The sequence below is a fragment of the Ranitomeya variabilis genome, chromosome 1, assembly GCF_051348905.1.
Source record: "Ranitomeya variabilis isolate aRanVar5 chromosome 1, aRanVar5.hap1, whole genome shotgun sequence".
Lineage (NCBI taxonomy): Eukaryota > Metazoa > Chordata > Amphibia > Anura > Dendrobatidae > Ranitomeya > Ranitomeya variabilis.
In genome coordinates this window covers 324258011-324285777 of record NC_135232.1, presented here as the reverse complement: position 1 = coordinate 324285777, position 27767 = coordinate 324258011, and the positions used below count along the sequence as shown (strand labels likewise).

Here is a 27767-nt window from a genome sequence, read left to right as displayed (position 1 = left end):
AACAATTCAGCTTCTCCTGAATCTCCCTTGCTCCTGGCTACACTCCCAGATGTGTAAAGAGGAAAGGGACTGTGACCAAAGCCCCAAAGAAATATCACATCATCCTAGAATAACGTAACGGTGTGCAAGATACCAAGCACAGAGGTAATGCCGCAAATAAATGTTTTAATCCGTTTAAGTTGTTTCGGTATATGCAAAATCGATGGAAGTTTGGCTTATAGTTATAAATACAATGTTATTTTTTTGCAAAATATATAGAATGCTTGTTTACTTTTCTTCTAACCTATACTTCTTCCAACTACAGGGCTTCAATAAATGACTGAATATTTTAAGTATCCCCAAAGATGTTTTGACTAGTCTGGACACTGCCTTATTCCTACGCCATGCATAACGTGTTCATAACATGCTTTCATTTATGGTTTTGCCTTCTATCAGAGCTCAATTTGTGTGAAGGTGAGTGGGTGAATACACTTCACTATGCCTTTTATTTCCTTACATAATGACTAAAAGTACGCCAATGCATTGAAAACAATATTGTAATCCACACTTTGGTCCATACTTTGGGTATCATAAATGTTATTCACCAGTAGGTTTCTTATCTAGAGTGTTCTAGATCCATATTGTAGATCTTGAATGATTCCACTCCAACTCTAAAGCTCTTACAGTATCATTGGGACTATGCAAAATAACTATAAAGGCCATAGCTCTCAATTTGGTTATGGGCCCAAAGCCTATTAAGCATTACAATATCATAGTATTGATACTCTCAGTTTAGGTTTAATATATTGTAAAACATATTCAGACAAATCATGTAGCATTTTATATAGTATTGCTATAGTCATACAATGCAATAAATTTCAGCATTATGAATAATGCGTTTTCCTACTTTCAGTGATTAACCAATGCATCTTAACCTTTACAGGTCACAGTTTTCTTTTCATCTTCCATTTCTATGCAGCAATTAACTGTGATTGTTTGAACTATGCTTACAGCACAAAATGTTAGTTTTCTTATGCCAGGCCGTTCCGAGAAAAAGTTTCCAAAAATATATCTTTTTTCAGCTATTCTTCAGAGGCCAAGCATCATGATATCCGCCAGGTATGCCACATACCTAACTGGGGAATCAGTGTTTCTAGAATGTCAAATCACCATGGACTTTACAATACATGGATACAAGTTCTTCAAAAACAATGTAGAAGTTCGTGGCGGGATGGAATCAAGCACTGTGAACAAATACAGGATAAGGACAGCAAAAAGAAGTGATAGTGGGTCCTACACCTGTCTCTATTGGATATCAGATGCCAGAGGAAGGCAAGAATCAGACATCAGCTTACCTGTGTCTCTGTCTGTAATAGGTAAGAAGCTACTGTGTCTTTATAGCTATGCTTTGCTACGAGAACTCAGAAATAGTCATTTTGGTGTTTGGGCAAGTCATAAACTGTGGTGCTGGTTAACTCACTTCTTTAGTAAGATGTCTGGAAAAATATTGGAACAAAAGAAATCTTGACTTGAATACCCCCCCCCCTTTTAATTGATCTCATAATTGCTTAGGTAATATGAAGTCAAGTCGATCTCTAGGATCTCCATATAATGATGATCCTGTTGTATTGCTGTTGGTTATGTAGAGGGTTATACATGCTCAGGAATTTAATTCCTGTATTTTGGGATTATTCTTTTATTAATACTTATTTATTATTTTCTACATACTGGTACATTAGAATTTTTTTTCAAGTTACGGCAGGAACCATTTAAAAAAAATAGATATACAGATGCAGAAAAAAATGCAACTAGAAACAATGAAATATAATATACAGTATAGATAGGGGGAAGTTTCAGTATCTTCCAACTTAATGTGTTTGTCTAATCTGAAAATTTTAACACTGAATATTACAAAATAGAGGGCTATAAACTCATTATATATATATATATATATATATATATATATATATATATATATATATATATATTCAATATTATATTGATCCCATATTCTACACCCATCGGCTCACAGGGAATAGTTTATATTTCTGTGTGAATAGCCCTAAATACTATGCTAGACTTGCATTTATACCTACTACAGTATATCTACAAGTGTTCAGCAGGACAATACACCTTGATACAAAGAAATCTTCTAAAAAGAAAAACTATTCTTTAATTCTGCCACCTTCAGATAATCAGCTATCTATCTAGTTGATCCTGTAATCTCCCTATTACAGAAATTACTGCTGCTTAAAGGGATTGTTCAACTATGGGGACATTTTCTTTTACTTAAATGCATTTATTTGGGGCCTCAAATAATTCTTGCAATTGTGTTTCATTAAAAAATTTTGAACTGTTTAACTTTTTCAGTCACATACAACTTTAATGTGGTCTGTGGTATTAAATCAGCTGAAACCAGCTCAGAAAATACAGATAATAGAGATTATAAACTTTCCAGTGATAATGAACTCAATGATGTATTCTCAGTTAAAGCAACCCTCCACCCTGGGACATTAAAGTGGCTATTAGTGATGAGCGAGTGTGCTCGTTTCTCAGGTTTTCCGAGCATGCTCAGGTGGTCTCCGAGTATTTTGGGCATGCTCGGCGATTATATTTGAGTCGTCGCAGTTGCATGATTTGCAGCATCTAGACAGCACAAACAAACTAACAAACAGGCAATCCCCACATGTATTCAGGCTGTCTAGCTGCCGCAAATCATGCAACTGCGCCGACTCAAACATAATCTCCGAGCACGCCCAAAATACTCGGAGACCACCTGAGCATGCTCGGAAAACCCGAGTAATGAGCACACTTGCTCATCACTAGTGGCTATACATTTATTAGTCTGGCTATACCATTACTCACTCTGTTTGCCTTGTGCTGCCTCCTCCTCTCAGATTGATGTCTCATTTATCCTACTTCCAAGATGGTTGCTGCAGTAGCTTGAGGAGTGCAGTGATAAATATAATCTGGGATTGTGTGAAGCGACAGAAGGATTTGCAAAAGCCTCCATCCACAGAAGGTCTGTGTTTAGTTCTCTGAGATGTTTGGAACAACCTTCCTGATAAGTTCCTTCATAAACTGTGTGCAAGTGTAGCTAGAAGAATTGATGCTGTTTTGAAAGCAAAGGGTGGTCGGTCACACCAAATATATATATATATATATTAATATATTTATTAGATTTTGCTCATTCACTTTGCATTTTCTTAGCAGTCTTTTTTCTTAAAAAGGTCAAATTCTACATATGTGCTGTGTGTATATATATATATATATATATATATATATATATATATATATATATATATATATATATATATATATGTGTGCATATATACATACACAGTCATGGCCAAAAGTTTGAAACAGAAACAAATTTTGTTTTTAACAAAGTTTGCGCTTCAGTGTTTTTAGGTCTTTTATCAGACGTTTCTATGGTTTCTAATGTACAATTATTAGAAATTTGTAAGTTTTTAAACTTTTTTATTGACAGCTACATCAAGTTTATACAAATACAAAATATTTACAGCATTGACCCTTATTTTTCAAGACTTATCAAATTCGCCCTGACATACTGGATATCAGCTTCTTGCCCAAATCCTGACTGATGACAAATCATTCTTGTCTAATCAGTGCTTGGAGTTTATCACATTTTCTGTGTTTTTGTTTATCCTCCCGCATTTTGAGGGTTGACCACAGCTTCTTAATGGTTTTAAGACCTGAGGAATCCCCTGACCATGAACCCAAAATTTCAATGTTTTAAACACTGTATTACTTAGTTATTACTTTTGCTTTGTGACATGGTGCTCCATCATGCTGGAAAAAGCATTGTTCATCACCAAATTGCTTCTGGATCATTAATAGAAGTTGCTCTCGGAGGTTGTTTAGATGCCATTTTTTATTCATAGTAGTGTTCTTAGGAAAAATTGTGTTAGGGGTCGAGTTCCCGCCTCTGCACAGGGGGAATCTTGGTCCATCTACGCTGCGGTCTCCCATTCTTCTCCTGCCACAGTGGAGGCTGCTCAGCGGAGACGTCGTTCCAATGTCTCACTTAGTCTGACTCTGTGCAAATGGGTTACTGCTGACTTTCCAGCTTCTGCCATTGTAGCCAGTACTGGGCAGCGGCGAGCAGATGTTTTGGGGACTAAGTCCTGCTTTTCCCCTTCTGAGCATGCCCAGGGCAAGATCTCTCGTTGGAGATCAAGGGTCACATGCTTAGATACTGCAGCAAATCCCATTGGTCCTCTAGGAAGGTACTGAAGGTGCTCAACTTCTGTGGCAGCCTCCCATTGGTCCTTCTGGGAAGGTCCTGTACTTGCTGCAGCTATAAAAGGTTCGCATGGCCGCACGGCCATGCGCTAGTGTACATTTGGAAACGTGTGTATGTTGATGAGTGTAAGTCATTCTTTAAACATCCCCTCCCTTGTGTATGACTGTTTGCAAAAGGTGGATGTATGCTATCTAGCGCCCAGCTGAGCTATCAGCATTAAAACATACGTTACAGCGTCTTTTGCTGTGACCGCCAGTGCGGCGCCGTGCTTTATTAGAGAGCTTTCCTAACCCAAGTCTGGGTGGTTAGTGGCATCCGCCAGAGCAGCACTGCTCACACTATTGTGTTTAAAATCACCTTTAGTTATATACTGAAACCCAGTAGCAGTGTTGAGCGCGAGTGGTCTAGACGAACTCAATCCTGAGTCTTGGAATTGAATTCTGTGACTTCTTGCTTGCGCTCTTTGTGCGGTACCGCGGCTCTATGACGTAACAGAGTTCGCTTCCATCGCCATATAGTGCCGCCATTTGCCAGCAGCGGGTTCTCTCCTGCACGGTGGACCCCAGACTGCGAACGCCCAAATATCATCTCACTATTTACTCGGTGCGTTCCGCCAGTGCTAACAAATTGTGAGTGAGCCCACAACCTTGTGTAAAACACATTTTCACAGATAAATGGGCTCCGTATGCTTCACTATTGGAATGACATTTGACTCATGGTAGTGCTTACATATTCTTTTCTGGATAATCATTCTTCCAGATGACCCAAACAGCCTGAAGCAGATTTCAGCACTGGGGTTCTAAGTTTCAAATTCCACCAAGAACAATATCTGTAAGGAGTTTGTATGTTGTCTATGTGTTGACATGGGTTTCCATCTGGTACTCCGGCTTCCCCAATACTCCAAAAACATACTGTTAGGGAATTTAGATTGTGAGTCCAGATGGAAACAGTGTTGATAATGTCTGCAAAATGCTGTGGAATTAATTGTGCTATATAATCGAGTAAAATGATTGAAAAAATAACAAATCAAAGAAATTAACTTTTCAAGAAGTGCAGGGATTGAACTACAGAGCACTTATGTAAAAATATTTTCTTTGATGAAACCTTCAGACTGTTTGGGACATCTAAAAGAATGATGGTCTGGAGAATAAAAGATGAGCACAGCCTTGAGTCCTGTGTCATGTCAACAGTTACGCATCCTGAAACCATTCATGTGCGGAGTTGGGTTTTCCAACATGATGTCACAATATAAAGAGATAACTGAGTGGCTTGGTGAAAGAGGCATTGAAATTTTGAGACCATGGCTAGGAATATCCCCAGATTGCAATTTATTTGAGAACCTGTGGCTAATTCAGAAAAGAGCATGTGGAAAATAAAAACACAGAAAGTGTAATAATCACCATACACTGATTAGACAAAAATGGATTGCCATTAGTGATGAGCAAACGTGCTTGGTTAACACCTTATCCGAGCTTGCTTGGGTGTTATCCGAGCATCTGGGAGTGCTCATATATTATATTTGATTCCCTGTGACTGCATGATTTGTGGCATCCTCAACACATATGGGGATTCCCTAACAAACAGGCATTCTCAGCAAAAAAAAATCCAAAGTTTTGTTAACAAAAAAAGGCACCATTTTCTGAGACACGTAACATCTCCATTTTTCAGGATCTGTGGCTGGATTAGGGCACTTTTTTTTCGTGCTGAGCTGATGTTTTTATAGATACCGTTTTTGGGATAGATACGATGTTTTGATTGCCTGTTATTGCATTTTATTGCAATGTTGTGGCAACCCAAAAAAATGTAATTCCTCTTTTTTTTTTTTTTAATTCTCATTAGGCCGTCTACTGATCTGATTAATCATTTTTATATTTTGACAGGCCTGGCGTTTCTGAATGTGGCGATACCAAATATGTGTATTTTAGATTTTTTTAAATTGTTTTATTTTGAATGGGGCAAAGCAGGGTGATTTGAAGTTTTATATTTTTTTAATTTAAAAAAAATATTTTTTTTGTTCATTTTTTATTTGATTTTGCTGCGATCTTCTGATCACTTTTGCAGCTCTGCTCTGTGTAGCAGAAATGCTCATCTGCTATGAATGCTGGCCACTGGGTGGCACTCATAGCAGATCGGCTATGACAACCACAGGGGTCTCCTGCAGACCACGGGTTGTCATACAAACCCATCGGCAACCCACAGTCATATGACACTGGCGCCAATGGGCAGGGTTTGTGACACGCTTCCGTGTACATGCACTTATACAAATCTATCTATCTATCTATCTATCTATCTATCTATCTATCTATCTATCTATCTATCTATCCCCATATTCTTCTTTAAGTCTATTTTGCATGGCATTAAGGACTGCAATGTTGCTGTCAGAAATAACCGCTCAATTTTAAGTGAAATGGAAAACCGTATGACTCTCATTATTTATGAATATTGACTCAATTGGGCAAGATCAACTTTTGCAACTTCATGTCAAGCAAAATCAGTCAAAACTTTAGTTTTGACTGAACCTTGTTCACCTCAAGTGACGAGTGGTGGGCAAATGGCTGACTGTATGGGTTAATGAAGAGCATCTGTTAACAAAAAAAATACTATTGATCCACTGAGTAGTATATATTCATATGTAAATTATGTGTATAATTATGTTACTTACCATCTCACAGTTGTAATACCCAGGAAAGGAGCAAAGGGAAACCATTGTATTTAATAAATTTTGGCCTTAACTACCAGTATCAGTGGGATAAGCAAACTATCTAATGTGTATAAAGACTTATTTGCGCTCCTAAAAAATAGGTCACAGAAATAATGATTGGGCAGTTTGCCCTCTGACAAACTCTGACAGCAGTTTTCTCCTCTCTCCCCTCTGTAAACACATTAATTCAGCCATTACTTGTATGATAGCTGTAGAAATTATGAAAGATGATTCTTGATATGTATTATTAACAGTTATAGAAACAAAAACTGGACTTAGCTAATGATATATATCAAACACAAACAAAGGGCGTGGGGTCGTATCCAACAAACATCAAATGACACAGTATAGTTACGTCTGTAAGCTGCGAAATAATTGGCAGACCATTTGGAATTGAACAGAAAACCAAAAAGAGGAAGCACTGAACATCAGATCACCAAAGGTCAATATAGGTGTAATATAGAATGAAGGTCATAGGTGATAATATGAGAGATGGCATAGAGACAAGCTAAACAGGTGGCCAAGAGGATCCGGTACATTATAAGGCATAAGAGTATAACGTTTGTAGACACCTGCACAGTAAAGTCTTATTTTAAAGTGCACATAAATGAAGTAACTAGCAATAGTCTTTTAAGTAAAATATTAAATGCATAAAGAGGTTATAAACCCCTTCTGAGGAAGAAAGACATTGAAATGCGTGTCAAGGGGTTACACTGGGACCTCCGGCATTCTGGGTATTTATGAATCTCCCTGGCTTATTATTATATGCTCATGATTGATTTATTACCTTTTTACCTTGACCCATGTTATGCATTTCTTGTCCCTGGTTTCCCCTATGAGGTACAGTACTTTCCGTCGAATAAGATGACCTTTTAACCCCTGAAAATCTTCTTAAAAGTCGGGGGTCGTCTTATACGCCGGGTGCAGACCAATGTGCATATGCTGGGTGAGGGGGAGTGGTCCCGATGACGAAGAGAGGGGGCGTCTCACAGGAAAGTGTGAGTGGAGTATCCCCCCATTACCTCATTGTGGCAGCGTGGGGGTTCTGTGCTGGTGAGCGGTGGCAGCGGCTCCTCTTTGTGCCGCGTGGGTGTTCTGTGCTGTGGGGCGGCGGCAGCATATCTTCATGCAGCGTCGGGGCTCCGCCGGCATTTCCGCAAAGCCCAGAGGCACCGGTAGCTCCATTGCTGCGATGCAGTGGCCTCCGGGAAAATGGCCTCTGGGGCGGTGCATGCTCAGATTCAGATCTCGTCCCGAGATCTCGGGAGGCGAGATCTGAATCTGAGCATGCGCCGCCCCCAGCGGCCATTTTCCCGGAGGACACCGCATCGCAGCAATGGAGCTGCCGATGCCTCCGGGCTTTGAGGAAATGCCGGCGGAACCCCGACGCTGCATGAAGATATGCCACTGCCGCTCACAGCACAGAGCCCCAATGCTGCACGAAGATACGCCGCCACTGCCCCACAGCACATAGCACCCACGCAGAACAAAGAAGAGCCGCCACCGCCGCTCCCCAGCACAGAGACTTCACACTGCCACAATGAGGTAATAGGGGGATACTCCACTCACACTTTCCTGTGAGTTTCCCCCCTCTTCCTCATCAGGACCACTCTCCCCCAAAAGGCACATTACTCACCCGCCCTATAAGACGACTCATGGCATATAAGAAGACCCCTGACTTTTAAGAAGATTTTATATTTTAACTGGAAAAGTTGGGGTCGTCTTATACGCCCAGTCGTCTTATATGCCGGAAAATATGGTATTTATTTATTATATTTAATTTATCACACACTCTATGTATGCCTCAATAGGGGTTACCAGAGACAAAACCCCAGCAGTGTTCCGAGTTACAAATCCACTAACTCATTTGTATCCTATCTTTGCACTTAAATTTTTTGCATTCAGCACTTTATTTTACTTAATAAAAGACTATTGCTAGTTATTTCATATATGTACACTTTAAAACTAGAATTTACTGTGCAGGTGTCAACAAACTTTGTATAACCTTGGATGCAATATATTCTATTTTTTAATTTTTGGACACCATCCATCTACTTTGGCTCCAGTGTTTGCTTTTTCTGTATTGTCTGTTTTCATCTCCAAACACTCTTTAAGCATTCTTTTGTTAAACTGTATGTTCTAATAAAAATTATTCATTTAATATGCAAACCATGTTTGGAAGACTTTTTTCTGCTCTGCATAGGTGTTTGTCAGTATAAAGGTCCTCCATGTTTATACTTTAGGGCATTTTTTGTTCTTATAGCATTGTGTAGTTTGAGATTTTCAGACTTTCTTTTGCTCTTTTTAGATCAGCCATCTACACCATCTCTATCAGTGAAGCCACAGCAAACCCTATACTTTGAAGGAGAAACTGTGACTTTGGAATGTGAACATCCAGTTGTAAATTCCCAAATTTCCTATCATTTTTACAAAGATACAACCAAAGTTCATAGTTACCTGGACTCAACAAGGTCTGAATATCACATTTCTAGCTTAAGTACCAAGGACTCTGGGACTTATAATTGTGAATACTTGGTATTAGGTCATCAGAGGACAATCCCATCTGGCAAAAGCATGCAACAAACAATTGCTGTAACAGGTATGACATTACAATAGTGAAGAAAATGCCGTCCTACTAGGTAACTAGTATTAGTATTTTTAACATGCATCTAAAAGAATATTTGTGGCATATTTATTAGTCACAGTAGATGGACACCAAAGATCCCCAATCTAGGGTCCAAGCCAATCATCCTCAGTTGAAATCAAATTAAAATAGATTTTGAGTAATGTTGTCATTCTAAATTCTATCTTAGCATCAATTTAGGTCTTGTTCGTTCATATGGCTGTATTTTAGCTACATTTTGTGCAAAAATGACATAAAGGTGCATAAGTCATTTACTATAATTCTAACTTTTGTTGCTAGAGGTACCCTTTCAAAATTGTGGAGACTTTAGAATCACCTTGTAATTAGGAACAAAATATAATTTGGATTCTTAAAAAGCGTGATCTTTGAAAACCCAAACATATGTTATTTATTGTTAATTTTGTTAATTTCTTCACCATTGTTTTTAGCATTTAAAAACTGTAAATGCACCACGTATTATACTGTTTTTGTGGTTTTTCATTGAAACTTTTTAAGCACATTTCCTAAATTGTTTCTTGAATAAAATTCACAACAAGATTTGTGGCAAAGCCCAGGTAAAAGTGTTTGTTTTTTTAGCAGGGTTTATTTTTCACAGGGTTTATTTTTCACGATTTGTATGCAGATTTGAGATTCACAATCTTTATTTTCATTCTGCTTTTTGCCTTATTTATTTTTCTGAACATTTTTTGTTAGTTTGAAAAAATCTCATTAGCCAAATATTTCCATGCAAATAATATTAATTTCTATTCATGCAATGCCTTTTTTCCTGTATAGACTGTAAAGCAACAGAAAATGTAGTAGGTCTGCAGTATGGCCGCTGTTTCAATGTACTTATTTGGAGTGGTGGATTGTTTTTATGAAAATCGGACCATTGGTGATTGAAAATTGACAAGGAAACTTTTTATTTTTTTTATTTTTAGGTTAGCATATGGGTAAGGTGAGCACTTTTTAAAAATTTTCTATAGGTAAATAATACAATAATCATGTTAACTACTTTTTCTGAAATATAAAGGCAGAATAGTTTAAATTCCTTTGTGCTTTATTAATACTATTGCTTGTTTCTGAAACAAAGTATTATTCATTTTACAGCTTTATCTACCTCCCCATTGTTGAAGTTCTTGCCTTCTTACATAACATTTATCAAAGGAGAAAATCTGACCATGGAATGTGAAGCACCTACTCCAGTTCATGTTACCATCCATCGTTTCTACAAGGATGGAGAAGAATTGAAAGGGCCATCCTCACACAGAGGAATCTACACGTTGCAGAATGTCACAAAAGAGGATCAAGCTGAGTATACTTGTATGTACTGGAGTCCAAAGAGTAACAGGGAGATTCCATCCAATCAGAGTCCTATAAACGAGCTTTACATAATAGGTGAGATGACAATTATCCTGTCAACTGCTATACATTTTGCCAAGCACAGTTTAACCATAGGCATACAGTGCCTTGCCAAAGTATTCGGCTCCCTGGAACTTTTGAACCTTTTCCCACATATCATGCTTCAAACATAAAGATAACAAAAGTAAATTTTTCTAGAAGAATCAAAAACAAGTGGAACACAATTGTGAAGTTGAACTAAATTTATTGGTACTTTTAAATTTTTGTGGAAATTCAAAAACTGAAAAGTGGGACATGCAATATTATTCAGCCCCTTTAGACTGCATGCTTCAAACATAAAGATAACAAAAGTAAATTTTTCTAGAAGAATCAAAAACAAGTGGAACACAATTGTGAAGTTGAACTAAATTTATTGGTACTTTTAAATTTTTGTGGAAATTCAAAAACTGAAAAGTGGGGCGTGCAATATTATTCAGCCCCTTTAACTTAATACTTTGTAGCGCCACCTTTCGCTGCGATTACAGCTGCAAGTCGCTTGGGGTATGTCTCTATCAGTTTTGTACATTGAGAGACTGAAATTCTTGCCCATTCTTCCTTGGCAAACAGCTCGAGCTCAGTGAGGTTTGATGGAGATCGTTTGTGAACAGCAGTTTTCAGCTCTTTCCACAGATTCTCGATTGGATTGAGGTCTGGACTTTGACTTGGCCATTCTAACACCTGGATACTTTATTTGTGAACCATTCCATTGTAGATTTTGCTTTATGTTTGGGATCATTGTCTGGTTGGAAGACAAATCTCCGTCCCAATCCCAGGTCTTTTGCAGACTCCAACAGGTTTTCTTCAAGAATGGTCCTGTATTTGGCTCCATCCATCTTCCCATCAATTTTAACCATATTCCCTCTCCCTGCTGAAGAAAAGCAGGTCCAAACCAAGATGCTGCCACCACCATGTTTGACAGTAGGGATGGTGTGTTCAAGTTGATGAGCTGTGTTGCCTTTATGCCAAACATATCATTTGGCATTGTAGCCAAAAAATTCGATTTTGGTTTCATCTGACCAGAGCACCTTCTTCCACTTGACTTGTTTGGTGTGTCTCCCAGGTAGCGTGTTGCAAATGTTAAGCAACACTTCTTATGGATATCTTTGAGAAATGGCTTTCTTTTGCCACTCTTCCATATTGGCCAGATTTGTGCAGTGCACGACTAATTGTTGTCCTAAGGACAGACTGTCCCACCTCAGCTGTAGATCTCTGCAGTTCATCCAGAGTGATCATGGGCCTCTTGGCTGCATCTGTGATCAGTCTTCTCCTTGTTTGAGATGAAAGTTTAGAGGGACGGCTGGGTCTTGGTAGATTTGCAGTGGTATGATACTCCTTTCAATATGATCGCTTCACAGTGCTCCTTGGGATGTTTAATGTTTTGGAAATCATTTTGTATCCAAATCCAGCTTTAAACTTCTCCACAACAGTATCACGGACCTGCCTGTTGTGTTCCTTTGTCTTCATGATGCTCTCTGTGCTTCAAGCAGAACCCGGAGACTATCACAGAGCAGGTGTATTTATACGGAGACTTGATTACACACAGGTGGATTATATTTGTCATCATTAGGCATTTAGGACAACATTGGATCAGTCAGAGATCCACAATGAACTTCTGGAGTGAGTTTGCTGCATTGAAAGTAAAGGGGCCGAATAATATTGCACGCCCCACTTTTCAGTTTTTGAATTTCCACAAAAATTTAAAATAACCAGTAAATTTCGCTCAACTTCACAATTGTGTTCCACTTGTTGTTGATTCGTCACCAAAAATTTACATTTGGTATCTTTATGTTTGAAGCATGATATGTGGGAAAAGGTTAAAAAGATCCAGGGAGCCGAATACTTTTGCAAGGCACTGTATATTTAGAAGTGTAAGTTTATCTCTAAATATTGCTTCATAGTTTTGTCTGGTTTTTGGTTAATAAACGTTTAGCTCTGTATAAATAAGCAGTTCTACAATTTTATAAAATATTTTGCGCAGATTCAATATTTCAAGATATGTGTTAGATTACTTTTTTACTTTTAAATAGGACCCTTCACAAGTTTTAGCATTTTAAACTTTCCACATCGTGTAATAGTAGCTGCAGAGCTGAATAAATGTGTAATTGTTTTGTTCGTTAATCCCTCTTTTCAGTTGCAGATGTATTAACTTGTAGTTAAGTTTAGGTTCTAAGGGTACTGTCTCACAGTGGCACTTTTGTCGCTACGACGGTACGATCCGTGACGTTCCAGTGATATCCATACGATATCGCTGTGTCTGACACGCAGCAGCGATCAGGGCCCCTGCTGAGAATCGTACGTCGTAGCAGATCGTTTGGAACTTTCTTTCGTCGCTGGATCTCCCGCTGTCATCGTTGGATCGGTGTGTGTGACACCGATCCAACGATGCGTTCGCTTGTAACCAGGGTAAACATCGGGTTACTAAGCGCAGGGCCACGCTTAGTAACCCGATGTTTACCCTGGTTACCATCGTAAAAGTAAAAAAAAACAAACAGTACATACTCATATTCCGGTGTCCGTCAGGTCCCTTGCCGTCTGCATCCCGCTCTGACTGACTGCCGGCCGGAAAGTAAGAGCAGAGCACAGCAGTGATGTCACCGCTGTGATCTGCTTTCACTTTACGGCGGCACTCAGTCAGAGCGGTAAGCAGACTGCAAGCGACCTGACGGACACCGGAATGTGAGTATGTGCGTTTTTTTTTTTTTACTTTTACGATGGTAACCAGGGTAAACATCGGGTTACTAAATGCGGCCCTGCGCTTAGTAACCCGATGTTTACCCTGGTTACCCGGGGCCTTCGGCATCGTTGGTCGCTGGAGAGCTGTCTGTGTGACAGCTCCCCAGCGACCACACAACGACTTTCCAACGATCACGGCCAGGTCGTATCGCTGGTCGTGATCGTTGGAAAGTTGCAGAGTGTGACAGTACCCTAATTTAATCTTCAACTAGCAGGGTGTTAGTAGTGATTTGTCTTGGAGTAGTTAAGCTTCCCCTGTATGATGATGACCAATCAGAAGCAGAAGGCATCAAACAGGAAGAAAAAAATGAACATGCCCTTAGAGAATCTTAGTAGGCTTTCTCTGTGTAACATATGTAATGACAAACAGCCCTCCTCTCCACTGTGATCTGTACAGTCACTATATAGAATAGAGAAGAGCTATGTGTCATTCTAAAGATATCTTGTAGCTTTCATCTCACTGCTGTCAGTGTGGGATCGAGAGAGAGTACTGCAGAATTAGGTGTCAATATACTGTAAACATATCTTGCAGCTTTCATCTCACAGCAATCATTACAAACACCTCAGCATCTGCAGATCTCATTCCATGGCACTATCCTCTCAGCTGTACTCCCTCTCTCCCACACTGACTGCTCTGTGATGTAAGTTACAAGAATTGTTTGTAATTACACAGAGGTCTGCTCTATTCTGTACAGTAGATGGGTTTAAGCTTCTATGGAGGTGAGGATATTCTTTTATTTTCCCTGCATGAAAATTCCTGCTTATCATCATGCATGGAAAAAGAAACTGTCCCTAGAGACAAATATATATAACTACAAACATTTGGTTGAAGAGGCAATAAAAATCTAAGCTTTACAAGCTAATATCGAATATCTCTGCAACCGAGATGAGAAGTTAAAAAACAAAAACTATGTTTTAATCAGCTTTTTAACCACTGTTCCATTATGTAGTCAGTTTAACATGTAAAAACTCATTAAAGGTCTTCTTTAAAACTGAAGTGGTCAACACTAGAGATGAGTGAACTTGTACGGAAAATGTTTGCCAATCTCAAATTGGGCACTAACATTGCACATTCGGATTCATGTTCGGATTCCCGAGCATTTTTCTCAAAACTGGTACAATTCGCTCAAACTTCAGTAAATGATCAAGTTTCCACTAATGCTTTTATTTGGACTTTGGCTAGGATAGTGATGCTGTATGATAAGCAGGGGGAATTTGTTTGATGAAAGGAGGGGGTGGGGATAAGTCAGTGCAGCGGCAGACTCTTTTTCTTTTTTTTCTTTCAAATAACTTAATGTGTGGAGATAAGGGCAGCCAATCAGAGTGCAGAAATGATCCACAACATCCAAACATAAGGACTTTTGTCATTGGCTGCTGAAGTCACATGTTCCTCTCCATATAAAAAGCAGACTTATTGTTTTTACACATTTTGTCAGTAAACAGCGCAGAGAAGTTCTCTAAATCATTTGTGCTAATAGTGTGGGGCAGAGACCAAGCCACATTGCAGAATTTTAATAATTTATGCTAATGGTGTGGGCCAGCCAGGACTCCACATTTCAGAATCTAAAACCTTTCTGCCAATAGTGTTGGCCATACACCAGGCCACATTTCAGAATGTAAATTGTTTGTGCTAATAGTGTGGGCCAGCTATGAGTCCATATTTCAGAATTTAAATCCTTTATTTTAATGGTGTTGGCCATACACCAGGCCACATTTCAAAATCTAAATCATTTGTGCTAATAATGTGGGCCAGAGACCAGGCCACATTTCAGAATCTAAATTGTTTGTGTTAATAAGCCACATTTCAGCATCTAAATTGTTTGTGCTAATATTGTGGGCAAGAGACCAGGCCACATTTCAGAAACTCAATCGTTTGTGCTAATATTGTGGGCCTGACACCAGGACACATTTCAGAATCTAAGTCGTTTATGCTAATAGTGTGGTCCAGCCAGGAGTCCACATTTCAGAGTCTAAATCCTTTCTGTTAGTGGTGTGGGCCATACACCAGCCCACATTTCAGAATATAAATCATTTGTGCTAATAGTGTAGACCTGACACCAGGCCACATTTTCTAATCTAAATCCTTTCTGCTATTAGTGTGGGCCATACACCAGGCCACATTTTAGAATCTATATCGTTTGTTCTAATGGTTTGGGCCAGATATCAGGGGAAGGTACATTCAACATGAGTGGGAAAAAGCGAGGTTGTGGTTGAAGGGGGAATAGGCTTGGGTTTTCAAGATGTACATGGGTTAGGTGGTAATGTTACTGAAAGCTCTACTGAACAAGCACCGTCTCATCCTATCCAAAGATAACTGACAATATCTGTTATTGGACGTGCTACTCTACTCCCTTTCTTTAGCAGCAACACAGAAGTACGCCTTGTAGATGAGGGCAAGAAAGAGCATGTGTTCCAGTGGATGACAAGTGCTGCATCAAGTTGCCTCTCCTCCCCTTCCTCCACCTTAATATCACACACAGTACAATCCTCAGAGATGGCACCCCAACTAACTTTGTTTCCCCCATATCATAACTCTCCAACTGCTCAACTGACTGTGTGGAACCACAGATGGGCCATTCTGCAGAGCTGTTCAGTGTTCACATATTCTATACCATGGGTATCAGAGGTCTGCTCCAAAGATTCATAGTATCAAGAGCAGGAAAGCATCTGCACCAATTTCCTTACATTTTTTCAGTTGGATGAATGGAGTTGACCCTGATGAAATTCAGATACCTGAGAAGCAAGCGGACTGAAATGTGCTGTTAGGGCTGGAAGAGGAGGAGGGTGACTCTCTGGGCAAAAAGAGGGAGAACAAGGCATCCACCTGAGTAGCTCAGCTGAGCAGTGGGAGGAGGAGGAAGATGAGAAGGTTACTTTGCGGCTTGATGCACAGACACAGAGTGATGCAACCATGAAAAGCACTGCATCCTCAGCAATGGTCCCAGTTCTGCAGTTCACAGGGAGTCGCCTGCTGTTTTTATTTCACTGAACAAAACACAATTTTTTCAATCTACCGTAACATCTCCTGCACCTCCTTCACAGTATAGCAGTTTGTCATGTTCACCCTACTCAACCCTTTCTCAGCACAGCAGCCAGCCCTTGGTCCCACAATTGTGGTCACATAAAATAATTTTTCCTGTTACACATGCCAAAGGTAAGAGCTTGAACTCCACCATCTCCAATCTATTGGCCAAGGAAATGCTGCCTACCTGCCTAGTGGGTGCAGACAGTTTCTAAAAGCTGATGCCCGTCATAGTCCCCCAGTACCAGATGCCCAGTCATAATTACTTATATAAGAAAGCTGTGTCTACCCTATATCAGCATGTTGCAGACAACATCACCCATTCCATGAAAAATCTATGTCTGCAGGGTGCATTTCACCACTGACACCTGGATGAACAAACATGTCCAGGGGTGTTACATCTTGCTGACTGAGCACTGGGGGGCTCTGGTGGCTGTGGGATAGGTGGGAAAGGGGCTGCTCCACAAGTCTTGGAATCTCCAAAGCTTGTGGGACATACCTCTGTATCTAACACTTCATCCACTGCTTCTGCCTTCTCCACCTTCTTTAGGTCCTCCTCCTGCGCGCTCAACCTGTCCCTTAATGAGACATGTGATCCAACAGTGCATAGAGAATCCCCTTACCTCTGTACTGCTCAGCCAGGGCTCACCGCAATCCTTCAGTGTGTAAATTGATATGCCTTGGAGATCGCTGTCACACAGCTCAAGAGTTATGGAGAGCTATCCAGGCCAAGTTTCAGTAATGGCTGTCTCCACTGAACCTGGAGCCAGTGAAGGCCATGTGTGATAATGCTGCAAACCTGGTTGCTGCCATACGCTGGGGCAAATTCAATCTTGTACCTTGCATGGATAACATCCTCAACTTGGTGGTACAGCAATTTTTCTCCATCATTGTCCCAGCCTGAAAGCATTGCTGCAGAAAGCACAGTTGCTGTGTGCTCACATTCGCAATCCTCATGTCATTGACTTGCATCGCTACAGAGGTCTTCCGGCCTACCTGTTAACTGTTTGACATGCAATGTGCCGACATGGTGGAATTCCATCCTGCATATATTGCAGTGACTGTGGCAGGAGCCACGAGCCCTGGTGCTGTATGTCCTTGAACATAGCTTGGGTCAACACAATACAGATGTGGTTCAAATCACGTTGCAGAGTGGGCACAGATGAAGGACCTCTGCACCTTTCTGCTCAGTTTCAAAATGGCTACTAAGATGGATAGCACTGATGATGCAGTCAGCAGCATTACTATTTCAGTCATCTACATGCTGGAGCATACTTTGAATTTTCTGCGTGAGGAGGTGGTGATCCCAGAGGAAGAGGTGAAAGCAGAGGAGGATGTGGAAGGGATAACAATATCTCTAAGTTGTAGCACAGGCGGTTGCTAAGGGAAGGTGAATTACAGCAATAAAGGGGGTTTCATAGTACTAGACTAACTTCTAGTGAAGGTGCAGGAGGCGTGGAACAAATGGAGGAGGATGAGAAAGAAGAGGTATGGGTGTGCAACAGTCAGGAGATCAAGAGGATAATTATTCTCTCTCGGTTATAGACAACAGAAATGTTGAGACTCCAAGTTGGGTCTCCATCTGGTGCATTGCCTGTAGTGGAAGCGGTGTCAGAGCACCATTATACTATTTATAATCTGGGGAAATTGATGCCTCTTTAGTGGTGTGTGGCAATAATTGTTTTAAATGTCTGGACTCCAAGTTGGGTCTCCTTCATGTGTGCTGCCTGTAGTAGTAGGGATCCCAGACTGGCAGGCCTGCACTTACTTTCAGTCAACTACCTGTGTTACTATCCTTAAATGTTTTAAAGAATAGTAGTCTACAAAGCTGATATTTGTGCCACCTGAGTGTGCCTGAGCAAAAAAAATTTGAACTGTTGCATGAGGTATTAGGGCTCCCAGCACAGCAGGCTTACAGCGGTCTCTCACCCACCTCATCTTAATTTAAACTTAAATTCAAAGCTCTAAATGCTTGCCCAGACCCTGTTACCTCATGCATGGCCCATGGCTGACTGCTGATGTAGTTAAATTTTTCTACTGTGGGTGAATTTATCAGTCAACTACCTGTTTTAATATCTTTACATTTTCAAAGATTACTGGACTAGCAAGCTGATATTTGTGCCACCTGAGTGTGGTTGAGCAAAAAAGAAGTTTGAGCTGTTGCATGAGGTATCAGGGCTCTCAACAATCTGACTTACACAGTCCCTCACCCACCACGTTGTTATGCTCAGACACGGGTAAGTCTAATGGACAACACAGCATACAAATATGATGGAATGAAAAAGGGAGAGGAAGGCCCTAACAGTAGTGAGCAAGAGATTGGACACCTCCTGACACCAACTTGTGCCTGTCCCATTTGACTATTTAAAGGAAGGTGAGAGTAATTAGCAACCAACATGTAAATGCTTGCCCAGACTCTGATACATCATACTTGGCCCATGGCTGATTACTGCTGTGCCATTATCAAATTTCTACTGTGGGTAAAATAATGCCATTTTTTCCGGTGTCTGCCACTAATTTTTTGAAATGTTTGGACTCCAAGTTGCGTCTCCTTCATGTGTGTTGCCTGAATTTGGCAGGTATCTCAGTGCACCTGTCATTCATCCACCTGTTACTGATCAATGTCTAAGCTCCAAATGCATGTCCAAGCTCTGTCTCAGGCCCTGTCCCATGTATACATGTTGCGTAATTTTACTATTTGTACTCTGTGTTAATTGATGCCACTTTTCTTGGTGTCTGCCCCTAATTTGAGCTGTTTTGGCAGCTTTTTGGCTCACTTGATGGTGTTGTCTATGCGTTTGGTTTAGCCTCCAATTGAATTCAATGGGGTTCAGATATATTCGACAAACTGTTTGGTGAACTGTTCAGCGAACATTGGGATGTTCGCCAATCCGAACCGAGTCTTGAAAGGTTCGCACATCTCTAGTCAACACCTTCTAAAATGTAAAATTGCCTATCATAAATAAAAACATATATTTTCCTCCTGGGCTAGCGTTATCTACAATGTTGGCACCGTGTCTCCACACTGTGCCAACATCACAGGAATAGTGCATTTTGGGGGGTAAAAATATGTATTTTTTATTTTAGGATTGCCAAATTAGCTGTTAAGAAGGGTTGCCCAACAGTAAAAAAAAAAACCTTACATTTAAAAAGCAATAATGTAATATACTGACTGCAAACATGTCTTAAAATATTTAATACACGCAAAATATATTAAGAAATTGTAAAAAAAATTATTTACGAAGAGATTAAGGTTTGTTACCCTAAAACCAGACATTCTGATTAAAAACTGTTTATAGAAAAATATATAAAAGTGATAATGGTTACATTTTATAGTAATACATGATTAATAGGTATTCTAATATTTCTTTTTCTGCTTTCTTTGACAGAACCTTTACGCCCTCCGTTGCTCTTTGCAGATCCTCCTAGTGGTAGGATTCGGGCTGGAGGCAATGTAACACTATACTGTGTAGCTCCTGAAGAGTATGAGAGAACTAAATTCCATTTTCTCAATGCCACAGATGAAATAATAAGTGTATCATCTTACAAAAATCAGAAAACAGCAGCAGTAACCATCAATATGAGGAAATCCAATAGCACTTCCGCTACCAAATACATCTGCCAATACACAGCAGATATTAAAGGACGCTTATTGCTATCACCAAAGAGTCCTCAAATTGATATTATTGTGGTAGCAAGTAAGTAACTTAATAACAGATTCTTAGCATAATTATTACTAAGGAGGAAGAACAAGCAACAATAATTAATTGTGTATCTTTATTCAAGTGCTTTAACCCTCTTTTTGATCCCCAGCAGGATCTTTTTGGTGGTTGATCGCTCTTGGAGTAGGTGCTGGGATAGCTGTATTGCTAATATTTCTTGGTTTAATCTACTGGGTGCTGCTGGGCAAGAAAGGTAATATTTATCCATTAACAGCATATACTATTAGAAGGGCTTCTTTATCTTCAAAAGGATTCAGATAAAATGGTTCCTTGGGTAGGGATATTCATACTCCTATAAAATCCATAGTTAAAAGTGTATTTTTATCTGTGGGGTACCAAGAACTCTAGATTGTGCAATAACTACCATTTTTTTTAAATTATGTAATAGTATTGTATGTTTGCCACATAAGTTGGTAAAAATTACATCAGAGTCTTGATTGAAGATGTTTCTGTGTACACCATTTTATATATAATATATACAGTTGTGCTCAAAAGTTTACATACCAAGGCAGAATTTTTGCTTTTTTGGCCTTTTTTCCAGAAAATATGAATAATATATGGTATTAAGAAATGGGGTATGTGAACTTTTGATCAGGGACATTTGAATGTTTTGGGTTGTCATTATGATTTAAAAAGAGAAAACACAGTAGTTTGACAACAAATGACTTCACTCAACCACTAACCATGAGTGGAGAAAAAGTTTTGGTGTTATCATTCATATTCTCTGAAAAATATGTACACTGCTCAAAAAAATAGGGAATACAATCAGCACAATGTAACTTCAAGTCAATCACACTTCTGTGAGATCAACCTGTCCAGTTATGAAGCTACACCCACTGCGATTCAACTTCTCCTGCTGTTGTGCAAATGGAACAGACAAAATGTATAGATGATTAAATCCTACAAAGAACAAGCTTTATTAATCCAGAGCTGGACGCGGTGTTCACCGCTAGTCTATGCGTGCATGCCGCATAGACTAGCGGTGGACACCGCGTCCAGCTCTGGATTAATAAATCTTATAGCCTCTTCCATTAACAGGGCACTGGCACCCCAGTGAGTCCACGTCGACCTACCTACTACGCTCACAAAGTGACAGGCTACCTACTCTAAACACGTAACTGAGGAAGGTCATGTGAGACCGAAACGTTTTGTTGCTTCTACACAATAAAATTCCAAGCTACTAGCATAAAGTTGAGTGCCGGGTTTATTTACACATATGGTCTTAAGGTGCGGGAACCTACCCGGGCACCACTATAGCAGTGCTCACGTCTTTGTCCACCACAAACTCTCAAGGGACCTCCACTTAAATGTTAGCAGCAAAATAGCACAAAAAATAATAATGACCAGGAGCAGAACAAGTGCATGTGCAATTCTCCATAGAAAGAAAACCATTATTCCAGCAAGTGCTAGGCAAAGTCCAAAAAGAAAAGAAACATACTGCTCATCCGGTCTAAGAAGTGATCTAATGCTTACCCATGTGGGGAGGCAGGGAGTGAACACACAAGCCCCGACGCGCGTGTCACGTAAATAGCTTCCTTTCCCATTTTAGGTCAGTAAGAATTACTATAATTATTAATATTTGCCAAATGCCAGAATAATGAGAGAGAGAGAATGTTTTAAATCATTTTTTAACTTACTGCAAAGTCAAAGACTGCCCATATGATGATGTCATATGTTTGCAAGCTTCTATTTTTTTGAAACACCTGAGTTAATTAGAGACACACTTGTGGATGTATTTGAATGCATACCTGAAACACACGGCTTCTTTGCGTAGTATCATGGGTAAGACTAAAGAAATCAGCCAAGATATCAGGAAGAGAATTGTGGACGTGCACAATTCTGGCTCATCCTTGGATATAATTTAAAGATACCTGAAGGTGCCTTGTTCATCTGTACAAACAATTATACACAAGTACGAACAAGATGAAAATTTCCAGCCATCATAAGCTCAGGAAGGAGATGAGTTCTATGTCCTAGAGATAAATGTGCTTTGGTCCGACTTGTGCATATCAACCCAAGAACAAAAGCAAAAGGCCTTGTGAAGATGATGTCCGAAGCTGGTAAGATTGTTTCAATATCCACAGTGAAACGAGTATTGTATCTACATGGGCTGAAAGGCCACTCTGCCAGGAAGAAGCCATTACTCCAAAAGAAGCATAAAAAAACCAGATTAATATTTGCAAATGCACACAGGAACAAGGACCTTAATTTTTATAGATATGTCTTGTGTTCTGATGAAACTAAAATTGAACTTTTTGGGCATAATGACCATCGTTAGGTTTGGAGGAAAAAGCGAGAAGCTTGGAAGCCTAAGAATGCCATCTCAACTGTGAGGGTGGCAGCATCATGTTGTGTGGTTGTTTTGCTGCAGGAGTAACTGGTGCACTTCACAAAATAGATGGCATCATGAGAAAAGAAGATTATATGACAATACTGAAGCAACATCTCAAGACATCAGCCAGGAAGTTAAAGCTTGGGTGGAGATGGGTCTTCCAAATTGACAATGACCAGAAACATAATGCCAAAATGGTAACAAAGTGGCTTAAGAATAACAAAGTCAATGTTTTTGAGTGGCCATCGCAAACACTTGATCTCAATCCTGTTGAAAATTTGTGGGCAAAGCTGAAAAGGTAAATGCGAGCAAGGTGACCTACAAACCTGGATCAGTTACACCAGTTTTGTCAGTAAGAATGGGCCCAAATTCCAACCAACTATTGTGAGATGCTTGTGGAAAATTATCCTAAACGTTTGACACAAGTCATTCAGTTTAAGGGCAATGGTACCAAATACTAGTAAAATGTATGTAAACTTTTGACTTTGCAGTAAGTAATAAAAATGCCTTATAATATTCTCTCACTCTCATTATTCTGGCATTTGGCAAATATGAATAATTATGGTAATCCTAATTGACCTAAAACGGGAAAGGTTTATTCTGATTTCATGCAAGATATTGAGAAAAACATGCATATGTGTCTTTTTATATAGTGCATGTAAACTTTTAGTTTCAACTGTATATACATCAAAAGAGTAGAGACAGGACATAATTCTTATATTATGTTCTTTTTCTTTTGTGCATCTTTAAAAATATTTTTACTTAGAAAATTGGTGATGTGTTTAATTTTTATTCCATCGGCTGTATATATATCCATAAAAAAGAAAAACAGCAGCACATCTTAAATCGGTGCAAAACTGACACAAGGAAATTAGCAAAATTTACTATCAAAGGTATAACAATCCAGAAAAGGAGATAGCACATCCAAAATAGTGAAAAAGTAAAGATTATTTATTCAACAATACCAGCTATGTTTCAGCTCTCTATATGGAGCCTTTCTCAAGCTCCTCATGTATGCTACTGCATATATTACATGTGGCATAGATTTTCTCACTTAACCCCTTAACCCTCGAAGCTTTTTTCGGTTTTGCGTCTTCGTTTTTTGCTCCCCTCCTTCCCAGAGCCATAACTTTTTATTTTTCTGTCATTATGGCCATGTGTGGGCTTATTTTTTGCGTGATGAGTTGTACTTTTGAACAACACCATTGGTTTTACCATGTCGTGTACTAGAAAACGGGAAAAAAATTTCAAGTGCAGTGAAATTGCAAAAACAAGTGCAATCCCACACTTGTTTTTTGCTTGGCTTTTTTGCTAGGTTCACTAAATTCTAAAACTGACCTGCCATTATGATTCTTCAGGTCATTAAGAGTTCATTGACACCGAACATGTCTAGGTTCTTTTTAATCTAGGTGGTGAGAAAAATTCCAAACTTTGCTAAAATAAAAATTAATAATAATAAAGGATAGTCACCGCGCTGATTATAACAGAACTAACATGGATTGAACTAATATAAGTGGTATATATGGATAATTTTTTGGTGTTGTACTCACTTCATTGGTATTCGTGTTGTGTGTTGCTAGGAATCCGTGCAGGGAGTCTGTTTGTGGTAAACGCGATACCTTTTGAGTGGGGTTGAGCGACTTTTATTTTTATAGGATCGGGTCGGGTTTTATGAAACCCGACTTTCTCAAAAGTCGGGTTGAGTGAAATCGGCCGATCCTATAAAAAAGTCGGGGTTGGGGTCGGCCGAAACATGAAACCCAATGCAGTGCAATGGGATACTATGGTTCCCAGGGTCTGAAGGAGAGGAAACGCTCCTTCAGGCCCTGGGATCCATATTAATGTGTAAAATAAAGAATCAAAATAAAAAATATTGATATACTCACCCTCGGACGCGCCCTGCTTCTTTCCGGCAGCCTTCCTTCCTAAGAATGAGCGCGTGAAGTACCTTAGATGACGTCGCGGCTTGTGATTGGTCGCGAGCGGTCACATGGGCGGTCACGCGACCAATCACAAGCCGCGACGTCATCTAAGGTACTTCACGCGCTCATTCTTAGGAAGGAAGGCTGCCGGAAAGAAGCAGGGCGCGTCCGAGGGTGAGTATATTCCTATTAGGTATATACTCACCCTCGGACGCGCCCTGGTTCTTTCCGGCAGCCTTCCTTCCTAAGAATGAGCGCGTGAAGGACCTTAGATGACGTCGCGGCTTGTGATTGGTCGCGACCGCCCATGTGACTGCTCACGCGACCAATCACAAGCCGCGACGTCACCGCAGGTCATTCACGCGCTCATTCTTAGGAAGGAAGGCTGCCAGTTAGTACCAGGGCGCGTCCGAGGGTGAGTATATCAATATTTTTTATTTTGATTCTTTATTTTACACTTAAATATGGATTCCGATACCGATTCCCGATATAACAAACATATCGGAACTCGGTATCGGAATTACGATACCAGATTCAGAAGATCGCCGACCTCATGGCCGACCCCACACAGGGGTCGGGTCGGGTTTCATGAAACCCGACTTTGCCAAAAGTCGGCGACTTCTGAAAGTGGCAGACCCGTTTCGCTCAACCCTACTTTTGAGTATTGCTCCTTTGGACCACAAAGATTCCCACTAATTAAATAAATTTAAATTCACATTAGTTATGTTGTGGAACAGTGATGACAACCCGCTTCAATAATAACAACTTGGTATACTCACTATGAGTTTTGTGGTTATTTATGTTATATAAATGACCTGTTGGTCCATGACAAGGCTCCAACCTGCAAAGCCGATCTGGCAACAGCAAGCAGAGTAAGTTGGAGCCAGATTGATGAAGAGTACTGTTTGACACTCATTAAGTCCATGCCTCAGAGACTGCAAGCTATTATAAAAGCCAGAGGTGGTGCAACAAAGTACTAGTGATGTTTAGGAGTGTTTTTTTGTTTGTTTCTTTTTCATGATTCCATATTTTTTTCCTCAGAATTGAGTGATTCCATAATTTTTCCCATCTGCTTGGTTAATTAAAGTAACTATTACTGTCTACCACATTTTTGTTCTTGATTTCTTTTAGTGTTTCTTAAAGCCAGAAAGTTGCCATTTGAAATGACTTTAGTTTTGTGCCATGTCTGTGATCTGCTTTTTTTCTTCAATATTAAACAACTGAATGAACATTCTCCAAGGCCGGTGATTCCATAATTTTTGCCAGGGGTTGTATAATATTCATTATATAAAATAGGAGGGGGCAGGTCAAAGAGGGATCAGTGACCTGTCAGAAGCCATACTGATGAATGCCTAATCATAGCACCACATAGAGACCCCCACAGGCCGCCCCGGAGCACGAGCATATCATTAACCTAAAACTGAATATGCAAATTAAATAACAACCACAAGATGGATTTCATCAACCCAGGTATCATTTTAATTAGTACAGCAGGGCCAACCTGACACTGTGTGTAGTTTTACTGTGCACAGTCCTGCTGACAGGTTCCCTTTAAAAAGGGTATTGATAAATGCAAGGACAAGAAACGTCCTGTTTCTACCTAGAGCAAAGAAAGAGAAGAATGAGCAGGGTAAAAGGGCAAAATGAGCAATTGTAATTACACAATACTACATAATATGATGATTGCAATATAGTTAGAGGATAAAACTTTGATGATAGAGCTTCTTTAAGTGGGAAATGTTTGATGAGAATGTAATAGTTGAAACCCACTAATGCATGAAGAAGATGGTTGAGGCTCAGGTTAATTGCCACTTATGGTCATGTATAATAATGAGAGAGAGTAGAACACATTCAGGATAATGCTTATGTTTTCCTTTTCTGTTACAGATAAAAAGAAAGACAAAGAAGAGTCAAAACCTATTCACAATGTAAGCTAATTTCCATCTAAATACTTGATTTTTACATATAACATAAGTGACAAGCTCAATTTTAGTGAGCTATATTATTTAAACAATATTTCTCCTTATTCCTGGATCGGTAGAACTAAAAGCATCTGCATAGAATTACTCTTCTAAATGAATGTTTGCTAAAGATAAGCAAAAATGGTTCAGGACAAATTGTACTCACCTTGAATCATACAAAAATTCTAATTCTCCCCAATCTGAAGTTTTGTGACTTTATTTGTAGAAGGGAAAGAGATTAACAAAATGTAAAAAATAATACTTTGCCGCTCACCTGTCCCACCACTGAAGCCATATCCAGTTGTCTCCACTGGTCCTTCTGGCCTCTTCTTTACTTGTCCATGGCATGCAACATCATTCTCTTCCGTCTTTGTGGGAGAATATTCTTCTCTTTTATGTATTTGGTTGTCATTTTTATCTTTATTATTACTATATCTACTGTACTATGCTATTTACTATATTCTCTTTAGGGTGGATGCAAAGTCACGTCACTCTAAGAAAATGGTTTGAGGTGTGAAAGATAAATGATGAGAAAAAGCTTCCTATAATTTCACACAACGTGGTTTGCAATCCAGCTTACCGACGTGTGTGGTACTCAACTGTTGTGGTTGTGGTTTACTGACTGCAAGCAAGTGACAACTTGGACTTGATGATATGTACAGGATTTCTACCTCCGATGAGAACAAAGGACAGAAGTCGCTAATGTACTTTTATATATGTATATATATATACAGTATATATATGTATGTATGTATATATATACACTCACCGGCCACTTTATTAGGTACACCATGCTAGTAACGGGTTGGACCCCCTTTTGCCTTCAGAACTGCCTCAATTCTTCGTGGCATAGATTCAACAAGGTGCTGGAAGCATTCCTCAGAGATTTTGGTCCATATTGACATGATGGCATCACACAGTTGCCGCAGATTTGTCGGCTGCACATCCCAAAGATGCTCCATACAAGGCAGAATGGATCCATGCTTTCATGTTGTTTACGCCAAATTCTGACCCTACCATCCGAATGTCGCAGCAGAAATCGAGACTCATCAGACCAAGCAACGTTTTTCCAATCTTCTACTGTCCAATTTCGATGAGCTTGTA

At 39.7% G+C, this 27767-nt stretch overlaps 1 protein-coding gene across 2 annotated transcripts; it reads left to right on the top strand.

Moving 5' to 3' along the window:
* Window positions 1-27767, top strand: LOC143793977 (immunoglobulin superfamily member 1-like). Of its 2 annotated transcripts, none has more exons than XM_077280897.1 (9): window positions 1-144; window positions 305-453; window positions 1062-1355; window positions 9256-9546; window positions 10681-10968; window positions 20116-20424; window positions 20543-20641; window positions 26590-26630; window positions 27134-27767. In XM_077280897.1, the coding sequence occupies exons 2-9, from the start codon at window positions 384-386 to the stop codon at window positions 27158-27160; spliced, it is 1419 nt and encodes a 472-aa protein (XP_077137012.1). In that variant the 5' UTR covers window positions 1-144; window positions 305-383; the 3' UTR covers window positions 27161-27767. The 2 variants fall into 2 exon arrangements, with proteins under 2 accessions (XP_077137012.1, XP_077137011.1); XM_077280896.1 differs by having other exon boundaries at window positions 2-144; window positions 20540-20641.

Excerpts from the sequence above, each read along its gene's own strand:
- LOC143793977 (XM_077280896.1), top strand. The coding sequence starts at position 384 with ATGCATAACGTGTTCATAACATGCTTTCATTTATGGTTTTGCCTTCTA. Across the intron at positions 20,425-20,539 it reads TGATATTATTGTGGTAGCAA|CAGGATCTTTTTGGTGGTTG; the intron begins GTAAGTAACTTA and ends TTTGATCCCCAG. Across the intron at positions 20,642-26,589 it reads GGTGCTGCTGGGCAAGAAAG|ATAAAAAGAAAGACAAAGAA; the intron begins GTAATATTTATC and ends TTTCTGTTACAG.